Consider the following 14,343-nt stretch of genomic DNA (forward strand, 5'->3'; position numbering starts at 1 on the left):
TATTTGCAGGATGACGGATCATTGTGCAGTGGCCAAGAGAGTGAAGAGGGCTCATTCTCAAACAGCTGTTCTGTCTGTTTATTTCGGTCACTAACGAGCAAATACCTTCATCACTAAACACGACGCCCCTTTACGCCTCCTCTGAAGATTTACAAGAAGACACTTGTTTTACCTTCGTTAATGTATCTTCAAAAAAAAAAAGAAAAAAAGAGCTGTTAATGTCCCTGGAGATGAACGAATATTTAACGGAATACCCTCTGGGCAACAAGTTGGTTATAAACTTTAGATTTGTCAGGTCAGATGAGTTCATATGACCGAGAATTTGATTTTAATTTGTCTTCTTTTCCTCATCCAGAAAAAAAAAACAAAAAAAAAACAACTCGAGCCCAATTCTCTTTTCAGCCAAGGGCAAAATTATATTGGTTTTTTTTCACAACAATCTTGTAGTAAAAACAGTTATTGTTTTGTTATTGTTGTTGTTGTTTTTAAAAAAGAAGGTGCATTAATACATTTGATATTAAAAAAAAAACATGCTTAATATCCTTGTACCTGCATGTATTGACAAAATGACTCCTATTTTTCATCCTCCCTCTCTCTGCTTGCTGACATAAGTAGACAATATTATGGCTTCATAGCTACGCGGCACTGCGGGTCAGCTGCTCATTGTGCTCTTCACCCCTCCATAACCCTCCTGAACGGGCATAACAGCAGGCAGAGGGGAGGGAGAGTGATGACAGTGTCCTCAAAGGGTGAATCACACATTTTCTATGTTTTGCAGCCGGAGATAGAATTTCTCAATTTCTCCAATGTTATAATTCTCTGAAAGAGGCCGAGTCCTTACAGTACTCACTGGGGTCGCCATGACAACACAGCTGTGACATACCTGTGCATCCAGCTTAACAAAGAACAAGAGGAAATCATCTCACAAATTAAGAATTAACAGACAGAACTGTTCTATAGTTGATGTTATATTTAATCAGATTTTGGAGTATTTTGTTTTTTTATTTGTTGTTACTCATTTACACTTTGCATTAATTCAGCCCCTTTGCTGTTTTTAAACTTCATTGATCTATGAAATCCCCTTCATCATAGCTGCACAGTTGGTGGACATGTTATCTTTTCATCAATGTGGCTTATGTATTAGCAGTAATGTTTCCTATACACACACCCAGCAGGAGTGACACAGGGTCACGTTTCTGGTCACCTGATTTTTTTTTTTTAGCAAGTTCAATATTCACACTTTAGATCTGTTTGGTCTACACCAGTAGTGCCTGAGGGAAAAGTGTAAAAGCTCAACAACCTAATTGCTAACTTTATCTGTCTGCTGAGCTGGACGTGAAGCGTTGGAAAAAAACAGCTGCTGCCAGAAACAACCAAACGAGAGAGGTGAACCAAAACAGTAAGTTTGTTGGCCAGAAAACCAAACAAATGAGCTGAATTTCACAGCTAGAACTTTCACATACAAGTCAGTTAAATTTCTTACAAAATGATTCACTCCATCCAAGGTTTTTTTCTTTTCTAAATGAGTTATCTTCTGAATCTGCTTGAGAATTGCTAGAGTATCCTGCCTGTCCTGTGGAGAACAACACATGTCCAGTAGGGATTCCACACTGCAGAACACAGAGGACCACCTTCAGGCCTTTTTCTTTTTATCATCGCAGCCCAGATTGAACATCTGAAAATCCACCATGCATTAACCTGCTGGAGGCCACCAGGCGTCAGTGAAGGTGTGTGCATGTAGGGTGAAATATAAAGCAACATGCACGACACTCAAGGGTACAATGAAGTATTTACTGATGTGTAATGAGTGCCATAAGCGCACACGTTGTTCAATATGTGGCTCATAGAACTGCTGTGTGTAATCTGACCGCAAACTTCTTGTCTGGTGACTTTGCAACACAACACAGGCTGTATCAATACATGTTGTTGACATAATAGAGGCCATGACACTGAGTAAGAGAGGTTAGAACTTAAGCTCATGGCTGGTGACTCATGAATTCAGACTTTGTTTTTAGACCCTTGTGGCTGTGCGCTCCAGAGATTTGTTGTCGCTCATCCAACTGTTGGATTTGACGGAAAATGTAAATGCTCAGGGGCCGTATCTCAAATATGTCCGGGGAGTGTTGAGGGTGGTGAGCTGTGACGTGAAAAGACACTTGAGATTCGCAGGGTCTAAGTCAGAGAATAGGAACACACAGGAAAACACTGAAAGACAAAGCCGACCCCTTGAGTACGCTCGAGGGCAGATCCCTCATCAACCACTTCCAGATGCTACAGCAGTCGACCCTCACAAATAGCATCTGCATAAACCTCTAATCTCACCGTCTAGGAAGTAATTAGACAGAAGAACGAGAGGGCTGAGGGGGGTGGGGGTGGGGGGACGGTAAACTGCTGTAGGCTAACCTGAAGGAAGCCTTCGTACAGCTGCTGCTTTTGGATGCAACATGCCTAGCTTATAGGGAGCGATGAGAGATTAACAACGGCGTATTCCTCAAAGTCGGAGTGAAGCAGGGAGGGCTAGTGATGTCTCCTGGGCTGCTGCTATAGGCGTAATGATAATGCGTAGATACAACAGATGAACTGAAACAGAAACCTAGTCAAGTGAAGTTGTGCTTCATACATTATCAAGCTATTGTTCATTTGGCGGTTTAACCCAGATTTTCCTCAGCAGCTGCCACTTATTTCAAACAGACCTGTACACAAACCCTCTTCATCCTTGTACCTGTGGCAAGCCTTGAGCTCACAAAGATGTATTTTCCCTGCTTCATGCCTTATTTGTGAACACAGAATGCAGAAAGAGCCAACCATGTATATTTAGCTCGAAACTAATGGCGAACCTTTGACTGCCTGATGGCTACCAACAGTGAAACTGCCTTAAAATATCGGGTCGCAATCTCAAATGCATAATCTGGTATTATCAACATCTCCATCAACCAGTCATAGGCTCAGTAATCCACAAACAATTTGTAGCTTAAAAAAAACCAATCAAGAATCCTAGGAAGTGATATCGTTGGTTTGTTTTTAGTTCAAGTCAAAGTGTTTGTGGACTCTGAGCACTTGAGAGTTTAGAAAGTTTTGATGGTTTTGGGCACTTTTACTGTTGATAGTATCTGGTTGAGATAACGTCAAACTAAAAGTGGCTGGCTCTTTCTGCATTCCAGATTATCAAAGACGTCGTATTATTTGTGAGAAGGTTAGTTGAAAAGCAAAATACAGTTTGGGGTATCACTTTAACAACTTGCAATTAGTAAGAGCATTCAAAAAGGCTGTAAAAAAAAAAGTGCATCAATGGTTTAGCTCTTGATGAAGCAGCGGTTCTCTGGTCTGTACTGCGGTCTGACAGTCAACTGCGGTTGCACGCAGCTTTCTACATGTGGCACATCTCATTCTCCCAGTCTGGTGGTTTAATTCAACTGCAGGAATTTCCCATCCCTCCCTCTGCCTGTCAATGCCTCGGTCACCCTGCCAGTTATTCAACCATATCACCAACCCACCACCCACCTGCAGGCTTCAGCGGGGGAAGGGGGGGCAGATATTTGCTTAGAATTCCGTAACGTCTCAGTTCAATCATAGCAGTTCTGACTGATTTAACTTTATGGTTCGGACCAAACCGAAAAGTCAGTAGAGCTGGACCAAATAATGTTGGTAGAATGACGGCCTTCAGGGGGACTGTTCATGACTTAACCTCCAAATATATGAATAACCTCAGCACACAGGACCAGCTATCACATCGGCCTACAATACGCTGACCTTTGAGGCAAAAGAAGTTCAAAAGTATCCAAATTTCAGCTGCTTATATTCTCATCATGGTCTTTTTTTGTTTTGTATGCTGTTTGCTGTTCCTGTTGCACATCACAGCAGCAGGTCTGTAATGTTTTGTCAGTGCATGATGATCTCAATTTTGTCGGCATCGATCTCACTGAGCTTACAAGTGAGCAACAAGAGAGCCTTCGGCAATGAGCTTTGGTTTGTAAGCAATGTTAGGAAGCATGTGAGAAAGCAGAGGAGGAGCTGTGTGGGGCGTCCTGCTAGCAGGGAGCTGACAAGTTCACACATCTTGTGTCTGGATCCACCGTAAGTGTTTAGCCAATAGAATAATCAAATAGTTGTGTCCATTTTGGGGGTATATAGCACCCCTAAAACTACCTGTCATAAACTATTCATTGAAAGAGTTTGAAAAAAAAAAAGCCTATTAGCCTGCCAGGAACCTTTGTATTCGTTTCACACATTATTGTTAAGTCCACAAAGATGAGTTGAAGAATTTGTTTATTGTTTCTTATACAATGTCAATATAACAATATGGTCTGATTGATATTGATTGTTTAATTTCGATCCAACGCATGTTTTTGCAGACTTCTACCTTAAGGTTCCATGTTGCTGAACACTGCACAAAGAGGTGCTACGAAAGTTGCGCTTGAGGCTATTCTAACACACTTCTAAGACAGTAGTTCCCTCATACATAATCTACATATGTTTAAATGATATCAGAACCATAGCAGCAACACAATCAAATAGATTATGGACTTATGCAGTGTATTATAGGGTATAGTTCCACAAAAATATCCCAAAGATCACTTGGTCCCTAAACATGACCAAATAAACTTACATGCTTTTATCTTGGAGACCGTTTTTGACCATAATATGTAATCCGGCTGAATCACGAGCACTTACGAACTGATCATCCTCATTCCCTGGACAATTTAGATCCCAGTTACTTCCTGATCCAGTAAGAACTTTGCAGAGATCTTCGGGATAAACGTGGTTTAGCCACAATACCGCTCAGTTGTGGAATAAAGACAACATCCGATGGTCGTTAGTACTGAATCCAAGCTTTTAATTTGTTTTCCCGACTTGTTAATAGCTTTACTTCTGTGAGCTTTTAATTGTTTTTATTCCCCTAGCTCACTTTTATTTGTCATTTATTTCTTTGTTTCTCTTTTCGTTTGTCTTCTTTTTCTTTTATATTTTGTAACGCACATACTGCGGTGTTACCATTGGTATAAAATGTGCTAATAAGTTTGCTCTGCCTACAGTGCAACATCGATAGAATAAATATAACATTATCTGGGACTCGCTGACTTTTTTTTTTTTCTTCCTGTGATATAATGAAAGTATGTTGAAAGTTTGGATCTCACTTCAGTGATGGGGCAGGGCTCATCCCCAAAAATCAATGTTTCTTCCCTTGCCGGAGGTTAAGACTGGAGGCGAAATCAATTAACTTCTAGATGTTATGATTGTGTTGAACTGACATGCACCTAAAGGCAACACATGAATGGAAAGAAGACTTAATGATTCACTCCCTGAAATATTAATCATGTTTTCTTCTCCACTCTTGAAAATACAGCACTATGGATTCCTTTTTTTAAATTCCTTATCCCTTTCATGCCAGGTTTTGTGTGTCATAAGTGCTTCTTTTTGGTAATATTTTGCAAAAAAAAAGAAACATTTACTGCCTGGTTATTGTCACACCAGTAAAATTCAAATTTGAATAATTTGATTTACTCCCATTGTACCATTTCAATACTTCCATCACTGCAGTGACAAAAATGCATCAGTTTACTCCCGAATATGCCGTACAACATGTTTTCTTCACGTCTACTGTACTGTTGAATACCCAGCATACTATCCACAAGCAAACACTATGCAACACATGGCTAGACCTGCAGCAGAGGAACCCACACAACAATGACAGTGTGGCACAGCAACTATGCACACTTATCTTGAAGCACCTAAAAAAAAAAAAAAAGAACAGAACAGGCATGCACTCCCCCCCCTTTTTTTGCCTTACCGTTTATGTGCTTTTTGCCTCATTTTCAGTTGATAAGAGTCACAATATTGACGTGCCTGTTCTTCCCTTCAGAGCAGCATGCATTTAGAAAAAGACTCCTGTAATTCTGACTGGAGACAGGCTGGTAGGCAGGGGGTGAGAGAGAGAGAGAGAGATAGAGAGAGAGGGAGGGAGGGAGCTGAGAATTGAATGAAGCAGGAGGAGGTGTATAGGAAGAGGAGGGGTTATGGGAGTGATGGAGAGAAAGAAAAAGAGTGAGGGAGGTGTCAGTAGCGGGAGGAGAGGAGGAACAAGTGAAAGTGGCTAACCTCGTGTCATGCTGCATCTCTCCATCAGATCCCTGCTTGGAAGAGAGGAAGAAGTAGAAGAAGAAGAAAAAGAAGAGGGGGTAAAATGATTAGATTTATTTATCACGCAGATTTATCTGGCGCCGTCGCTGCCACTGCACACTGCAGAGCACCTCTTATCTGTTGTTTAACGAGCTCTCAGAGCGGTGTCTCGTCAAACAAACATATCCATTATTTCTTACTCTCAGCACATATCGGTATTGAGAGCATTGAGTGAAGGAGGGAGGAGGGAGAGCTAGAAATGACAGATTAACAGTGCAAAAGAAAAAAATGCTGTACTGCAGAACTGGAGAGAAAGTGCCCGAGGGTGTGAGGCAGACTTACTGTAGATGTTGAAAGAAGACACACGTATGTATGTGTTTTTGTGTGTGTGTGTGTGTATATTATATATATATATACATATACACACACACATATATACATATACACACACACACACACACATATATATATAGTCCTAGGGAGGGACAGTAAGAAGGTAAACAAGGTGTAAAAAACCTGGCATTTTGCATATGAAAGTCTATTGGAGACATATATTTGGAAATATCACACAAGATGAGGGTTACGGCCCACTTTACTGTGTCTCATCATGTTTTCATATGTGTAAACATGAATAGTGATGAGTGTATAAACACACACACACACACACAAATATGCATTATGCATGACATTGCCATTTACATTTCACTTGGGCTTATTTCTTTTTGGTGCAGAACCAATTACTCAATGCATCCTCTGGACAGAGTTCACATGCATATACATGCAGCCAAGGTCCAAAACAAAGAATATTTAGCGTTACTAATGCACCTTTGATAAAAGCTTCCAACATTTTATATTCAAAAGCAAGAATTTTATAGAAGTCAGGAAGTTCTGATCATGTGCGTGTGTGTGTGTGTGTGTGTGTGTGTGTGTGTGTGTGTGTGTGTGTGTGTGTGTGTGGCTGGCGCTGCAGCAGGTTGCAGATGTGCCAGGTTGTTAGTGGTCCAGGTAGCCTCAGGATTTACGGTCACGGATTCAGCGAGAGTACAATGAATGTCAGAGGTACACAGTTTCACAATGGGTTGTGAGAGTGCGGTGTGTGTTTATGACGATGTGTATGTAGTGCGTCATTGTGTTGTGGGGGTGTTACAAACAGTGCAATTGATATAACAGGATGACTCATGCAGCTACTGAATGAGACAACGCTCAGTAATCTCCACTGTCCATCCCAGCATTCTTTACTTTGGGGAGGGCGGATGGGGGGGGGGGGGGGGGGGGCATTCCTAGAGAGCACCACTGAATGATGATAATCTGCAACCTGAGCTAATGATGTATTCAGTGAAAAAGCTATTATTTGCAAAGATATTTCCAAAAAGAATCTAGCTCCACCAACAGAGGCTTCTCCTCATGTGCTCAACTGGGATCAGAAGACACCAGTGCAGATTTGTCATCATTAAACAGCAACGTCACAGCAGCCGAAGGTGTAGAAGCGCACTCCTGGGCGTTTTCAGTACACCGAGATGTACGGATATCACTGTCGAATGATGAGCCACAGACTGGATACAGCGCAGCAGCAATATTTTTACAGCCTTCAAAGTTCAGTTCAATTGTAGTTTAAAAAAAAAAAAATTCTAAATTGTGTAGACATACTAAAATGAGTTTTGGTGACATGCCAATACAAGAGATTACTTTTTAATTAAAATAAAACCCCTTCAATTTTCAAAACCAAAGAATGCCAATTTCTTTGCAAGGCCTTCAATGAACTGTAATATAACAGTAAGTTAATTTCAACAATTACAGTTGTCATGAGTTGGAAATTTGCCTTCACTTAAACCGTAATATTTACTTGGTCAGGCTTATTTACATGCATCACTTTTTTGTTTTGTTTTTTTGGACACACTGAACTATTTTTTTATACTCTGAGTACTGGGCAGTTTGTTATACTACATATACCTGTAGATACCTCACCCAAGAAGGTCACGTGATAACCGGCATTTGAGAGTCCACTGACTCAAAAAGCTGTGGATGGATTTTGATGAAATTTGGTAAGATGACGGACCTTGAGGTACTTAAGTGGATTCAAGTTAGGAATTCTGATGATGTCATATCGCTGATGTCTACCTCCACTGAGGATGTCATGTTTTCAGGTTTCCTGTCAGCAGGGAGCAAAACCTATGGGACTGATTTTAACCAAAATTGATGGAGGGGTGTAGAATGGGTCGAGGAAAAAACTGAATTTGGAGCATTAGTCATAGCGCTGCCTGACGGCATTATTTACACTTTGATAACCCTAACCCTAACCCCCTCCTGTGGCTCAACCATCTCAATTATGTCCAGAAACACCTTAACAACTTTGTGATGGGTTCATGTGAAGAAAGTGCATTTTGCTGAAACTGTGTTACTGTGACGAGGCGGACGATTTCACCATAGAACTGAAAAACTGTTGGAACTGGATTCCGTATTGTCAGGTCTTTGCACATGTTGATCAGAGTTCTAACCTGTGCCATCTAGTGATACAGAAAGGTGGCCTGATCTAACAATTACTGGATTCATATCAAGGTTATTCTGTTTCGTCTTGCTGCATAAAGTATATTACAGGAAGTAAATTTCTGCTTAAAATTATATAGTTTGTGCAGAGGATACTTTTCCTTCTTCTATTCTTGCATGTTCACCCACTGGCTCACAATCAAATCACAGACACTTGAAAAAGCTGCACAACAGCTGTTTTCTCTCAACACCGAATGAATTCCCAGCATAGAACGAACCCCAAATGTGTTCCTTTTAACCAGCAGTTTTGGGATATTTTGGGAAGATGACTTCCAGTGAATATATTCCAATCAGGAAGCTCATCTTAGATATCCTGCTGTTCGCTCATTTAGCAGAGTCTTAGTTCCACCGTAGAGGCTACATTTCTAAGTGTCATTTCAAAGCCTGAGGCTCAAATTGACCAAAAAAAAAAAAAAAAAAAAATGGAGGGAAGAGTTTAAATTATTAACGTATTAGCTACCTCTATACAGACAGCCAAGAAGGATGTGAAATGTGTTAGAAACCTAAATCTCTTCCCTCTTCTGCTCTAAGCTCTGAGGGAATAAGCAGTAAATAGGGGTAGCTGTGTTTTTTGATATTGCATGCCGTGGGGTTCGGCGCTTCCTCTTTGCAATCTTAAGACGAGTACTCTTCAGAATGCAGACCTCCGCTGAGGTCCATGTAATATTTCCTGAGAAATGAATAAAAATGTCCAGAACTGCTCCAGAACTCAATGGATCCTTTCCCCGCCAATGTCCACTTCCCACCAAGATTCACTATTTATTTTTTTTATTTATTTGTAACGTTCCTGGAGGATGTTACGATCGGCCCCCCCCCCCCCCAAAAGCTTATTTTGCAATGTTAATGAGACAAAAATCATAAATCTGCCCTCAGATCTGGACCTGCAGCACAATCAAATGGGTTCGTCCTCAGAGCCTCAATGCTTCTTTCCACCACATCTCATTTGGATCAATAGTTGTTGCCTAATCCTGCTGAAAGCCACACAGATACCCAAACCAACACGCGTGGGTGAAAACACAACCTTCCTGGCATAAAAGGCTAATGGAAATAAAAATCTAACCCCCTTTGGAGGGAAGGGATTATAATCATGTCTCTGGAAATTTGTATTTGAATGGTAGATTGGTAAAGTATGGGATGCAATCAGGCAAAACACCAAACATAAATGATTCAAATCTAATAAATCAGGGAGTCGTATCATTCAGCTAACAAGGAGAAATCTGACGCAATACAGGCTGTCAAAGCCTTGAATACAGGCTGAGTGAGATAATCAGGGGCTTGTGTCATCATATTCATTTCCAGCAATCTCCTTTTACTGCGTGAGGAAGAAACATGACGAACCGTGCAGCAGCACCTCTTTGATAAACTGCAAAATCGATGGCATAGTCAGAATTCAACTCTCAATAACTCGTTATCTAGCAGCTGCATGATGTAATAACTGTAACAACATCGTTATGAAAGTGTATGTAAGCAGTTTTATCTTCCGACCGACATATTCTATGTGGAGGTGATTTTATATTCATGATAAAACTGGTTAAAGTCTGGTTAATCCAAAACTGGTGTAGGTTTCTGTACCAGTTATCACAAATGTATAAACATGTTTTTTTTTTAAATAAAAAATAAACACATCACCATCAGGGTAAAAGCAGTAGTAGTGCCTGTAAACACACTATTATTCATTATCATATGAGAATAGTAGTTTTGTTGTTATAGAAAAATAAATAAATCACATTCTTATTCATTGGCTTTTAATGCACTATGAAAATAGCAGTGTTTGAGAACTCTTTTTAATCCCACACTATATGTTGTTGTAGTAAATATTTTTCAGTACGGCTTTGGTTTTTGACTGTAAAGTACTGAGTTAAACTGCTGTTTTTTTGAAAGAGCTTGACAAATAAAGTTGGATTGAATCCAATTCCTGGGTATCAACAGAGGCGGACGATACTTTGTGACGACAAGTCTGAACTGAATTAAACCAGGATTAAAAAGTTATCCAAGCATCACAGCTACTCTGAAACTATTGGCAGGTTAGTTTATAGAAATTACTTTCTGGCAGGAGAATTCTATCACTAATAATTTGCCGTAAGCGTCAATGCCAGGACTTGCTGATAGGCAAAACAATATCTAGACTTTAAAGCTGCTATACCAGATACTTTTTGAACAAGAACAGTTCTGACATCATTTTGGTGGCACACTGACTTGTGATAAGCAAAGTGATACCTTTTCCATTCCTTCTCTGGGCTCCTAATGTCTATTCCTCCTCCATGTTATTTAGGCTGACTGGGCAGAAAATTCCTGCAGTGTTGGACAGGACAGACAGACTTTGTGGAAGAAAACCTCCCTCTCGATGACCACTCGCGAGCCAGTAGCTGATGATGAGTGGAGGGTCAGACACAGGCTATTCATCAGGGTGACTTGAAAGTGAGGCTTTTATCTACAATTAATTGTGACTGATGTTTTGGACTTCTTTTTTGGAGTTGTATTTAATGTATTTTTTGGTCTCCATTTGGTCAGGCTTAGGCAGCGAAACTACTTGGTTAAGATGTTCTAGTTAGGTTTAGTACAGTGTTAGAATGTTGCGTCATAGTAATCCCGTTCTAGACTTTCTGTTTGTCTTTTTGTTAGAAAGACATTCCGGCAGAAAGCCCTCGACATAAACTTGTGCGATGTGAAACAACCGCTAGCTTGAAATGCTATGCTTAGGCCCCCAAGCTAGTTTGAGATTCTCAATTCAGAAATCCTGGCAGACAGAAGAGGAAGATGATGGATGAGGCTGAGAAAAAGAGACCTTCATCAGCTTCCACTAGCACCTGCACTTCTAACATATACAAAACTATTGATGATAATGAGATTATTCACAAGCCTGAAGGTGTCACAGTAACCAAAATCTTTTAAACTCATTGTACGTTCCCCTCCGTCCAGGTTGTGTTGCCAGCATCACTTGTTTCTCTTAATTCATGTTGCAGTGATGCACATCTTGTAGGTCAACATTGTATCAGCAGAGGGCACCGCTGCTCACCAAAATGACATAACGGATGTAACATCCCATCCCTGCAGGGTCAAAACTGTGTTTAATTGGACTGTTCACTATTCTCTTTCCCTAATGTTGCCAATAACACTTGGCACAACCATAAAAACACATTGGACACGATCCAGGTTTTTTTCAGGTTTCTGCTCTGGTGATTAATTGGGACATTTTGCTGTCAAACAAAGTAACTATTTAGATTTTTCGGTGCTATTAAAGATGAGTGAAAAATTATTTTCATTTGTATTTATCATTTTTGCGACAAAACTAAAGTTTCATACTCACAGTGATATTAATAGGTCTAGGCAATGAGGTGGACCTGTATGACATTCTGGGGAATCCTTCTGGCCAGCTGAAGACAGGGCAGGGTTTACTTAGTCCACTGGTGGCCAGTTGAGTAGAATGATGCTCATAACTGTTAAGTGCCACTTTCCTGTCCTTCTCCCTTCCTCTTTCTGTTATTCTGTCTTTCTCCCAGGGCCATCCTTTATCCTGTTCCTTGTTTTTCTCACCACCTCTTTCTCTTTCCCAGGAGCTTTTGTTTCTCTTCTCCTTCCCTTTCTCCACTCCCAAACCTCCATTCCTTTCCCATGGAATCCTACTTTGTCTCTCCTTCCCTCTCTCCATAACCTTCTCGGGTCCTTTATCATTTCTGTCTTTCCCCAGGGTACCATTAGCTACAAGTTCATCAAGTCTCCTCACTCTGTCAATGTCTGTCTCAAGATAAAACCTCCCGGTGGAGGGTTGCGCCTTTATCTTAGTACAAAGATCCATGTTTTGCTGTGAGTATGAGTGACTTTCTCCTTTCACACTCCTCAAAACATCTCCAGGCTCCAAAATCTTACAGCTCGGTAATGTCTTGCTCCACTGGTGGATGGAGCTGGCAATGTCCTTTGAATCATATTCTTTGATGGTCTGCAGGTTTGAGCTGGTTGGGCTGTACCACAAGTTTGTTGATGTAGGTGGCGGGGGCAGGTTTGTTGGTGTGGTCTGCAGTGGCGCAAGAGGTGGGTGAGATGGGGTTGGTGGTGGCGGTGGCGGAGGAGGTGGGTAGCGATGTCGTAAGGTGCACTTTTCTTGAGGAGGGCCGCTGTTAGTTTTCAGCACCCTGCCAGTCACCTCATTCAGAAATTGTGAGAACTTGCGCCTGTCTTCTGTCCTCTCGTCACACTGGGCACTCTTGTTCAGGCAGTGTGAGAAACTTTGGGTTCCTGCATCTTTCCGTAGCACTGTGGAAGTCCTCTCCACAACACAGTCGCTTTTGCTTTCAGTTTTAGGATTAGGGCGTATGAAGACAAGATTCTGGTAAATGATTTCAGGCTCAGTCACTGTAGCAGTGGACACTTGTTTAGTGGTGGAAGATACTATATGCCCTGTTGCCTCAATGCTATCTTGCTTAACAGGTGTCCGTAGCAGACAAGTGGCTCCTGAACTCCAGCTGTTAGTATCCCAACTGCCATCATCATCACTAGAGCTACAGTTGCCACTTTGTAAACTGGGACTTGTACTCCGCTCACTAGGGCACGGGCTGGAGTTGTCCAAGCTGCCCAGAGACTGCCTCTTCAGTCGAGAGAGTGATCCCTTCAAATTAGGTAAAGAACACTGAAAGCTGCGAAGAGATTCTTGGAGACGCGGTAATGATCCTTGTAGAGAGTTTACAGATCCTTGAAGGCTGGAAAGGGAACTTTTGGAGCTTTGTCTGCTACTATTGTGGAGATTTGAAAGAGAGCCTTTAAGTAAAGGTGATGACTGGCGACGCAGTGGAGGGTCTTCTTCTTGGTCACTATACGGTCCAGAAAAAACAGGGCAAGATGCAGTGGAAGAACATGACCCGCGATCCTGCCGAGTCGAAGCTGCTCTGGATCTCGACTGCCGCCGTAAAGTAGCCATTTCAATAGCCTTCTTCCCTCCACTTCGAACAGTCTTTGGTGATCCTGCGTGTATAGACTTGAGCCTGAGACCATCATCCGAAATGGACAAACACAAGTGAACCATGTCAGGCTCAGTAGAACGGATGTCCAATGGTTTTCTGTCCTCTGGCTTTGCCCTAGTCTGCCCTAGTTGCCCAAGCCACCAATAGTGTGTTCCAGCGATTGCAGTGTGACACACTTTCACTGCACAAGCCGAGTACTCAATGAGAACCAAAAGAGGTTTGAGCCTGATAGTCATTTGGATGTCACCCAATCTCCTTTCATGATCATATGCTGACATTGTCAATCGTATATTTTCTTTCTTTAGCAATACAGATCAACAACTGCATCACCAGGGCTTTTTTCTCTGGGCATTATCTCTAATGAATTGTGTATTGACATGGATGGTGTTGGAAAACAGCTAGATAACCAGGTCAGAGTTATTGACATGTGCTACCACATGATATCTGCTTTGTGAGCACCAGGCAAGCAGAGCTGCCACAAATCACTGGGTCGCACGTTCAGAGTTTTGTGGTTGTGTTTATTATTATGTTGTGCAGGAAAAAAATTAAGGCTGTTTGACTATAAAATGACTCTCCACAATGGGCAGCACTGATTTTTGTTTCTTAAAATCAATTCAAATTATAGTTGCTTAGCTTTCTCTAAATTGTTTAAATGTTTTTGAATGCAAGGTCAGTAGATATACAAGTGTGCAGTGACCATGTATCCTGGATCGGCACAGTTTTAAAT

At 41.3% G+C, this 14,343-nt stretch overlaps 1 protein-coding gene across 1 annotated transcript in view; it reads right to left on the minus strand.

The window, feature by feature from the left end:
* Window positions 1–13,678, minus strand: part of begain (brain-enriched guanylate kinase-associated) — a 44,607-nt gene extending 30,929 nt beyond the window's left edge. Inside the window, exons 1-2 of the mRNA XM_086182216.1 lie at window positions 11,969–13,678; window positions 6,097–6,128 (exon numbers count right to left, since the gene is read on the minus strand). Coding sequence (XP_086038342.1) covers window positions 6,097–6,128; window positions 11,969–13,678 — 1,742 coding nt within the window. The remainder of the gene's footprint in view (window positions 1–6,096; window positions 6,129–11,968) is intronic.
* Window positions 13,679–14,343: the final 665 nt, after the last annotated feature.

Source organism: Aulostomus chinensis, chromosome 17, assembly GCF_037954235.1.
Source record: "Aulostomus chinensis isolate RoL2024-O1b breed Wild chromosome 17, RoL_Achi_v1.0, whole genome shotgun sequence".
Classification (NCBI taxonomy): Eukaryota; Metazoa; Chordata; class Actinopteri; order Syngnathiformes; family Aulostomidae; genus Aulostomus; species Aulostomus chinensis.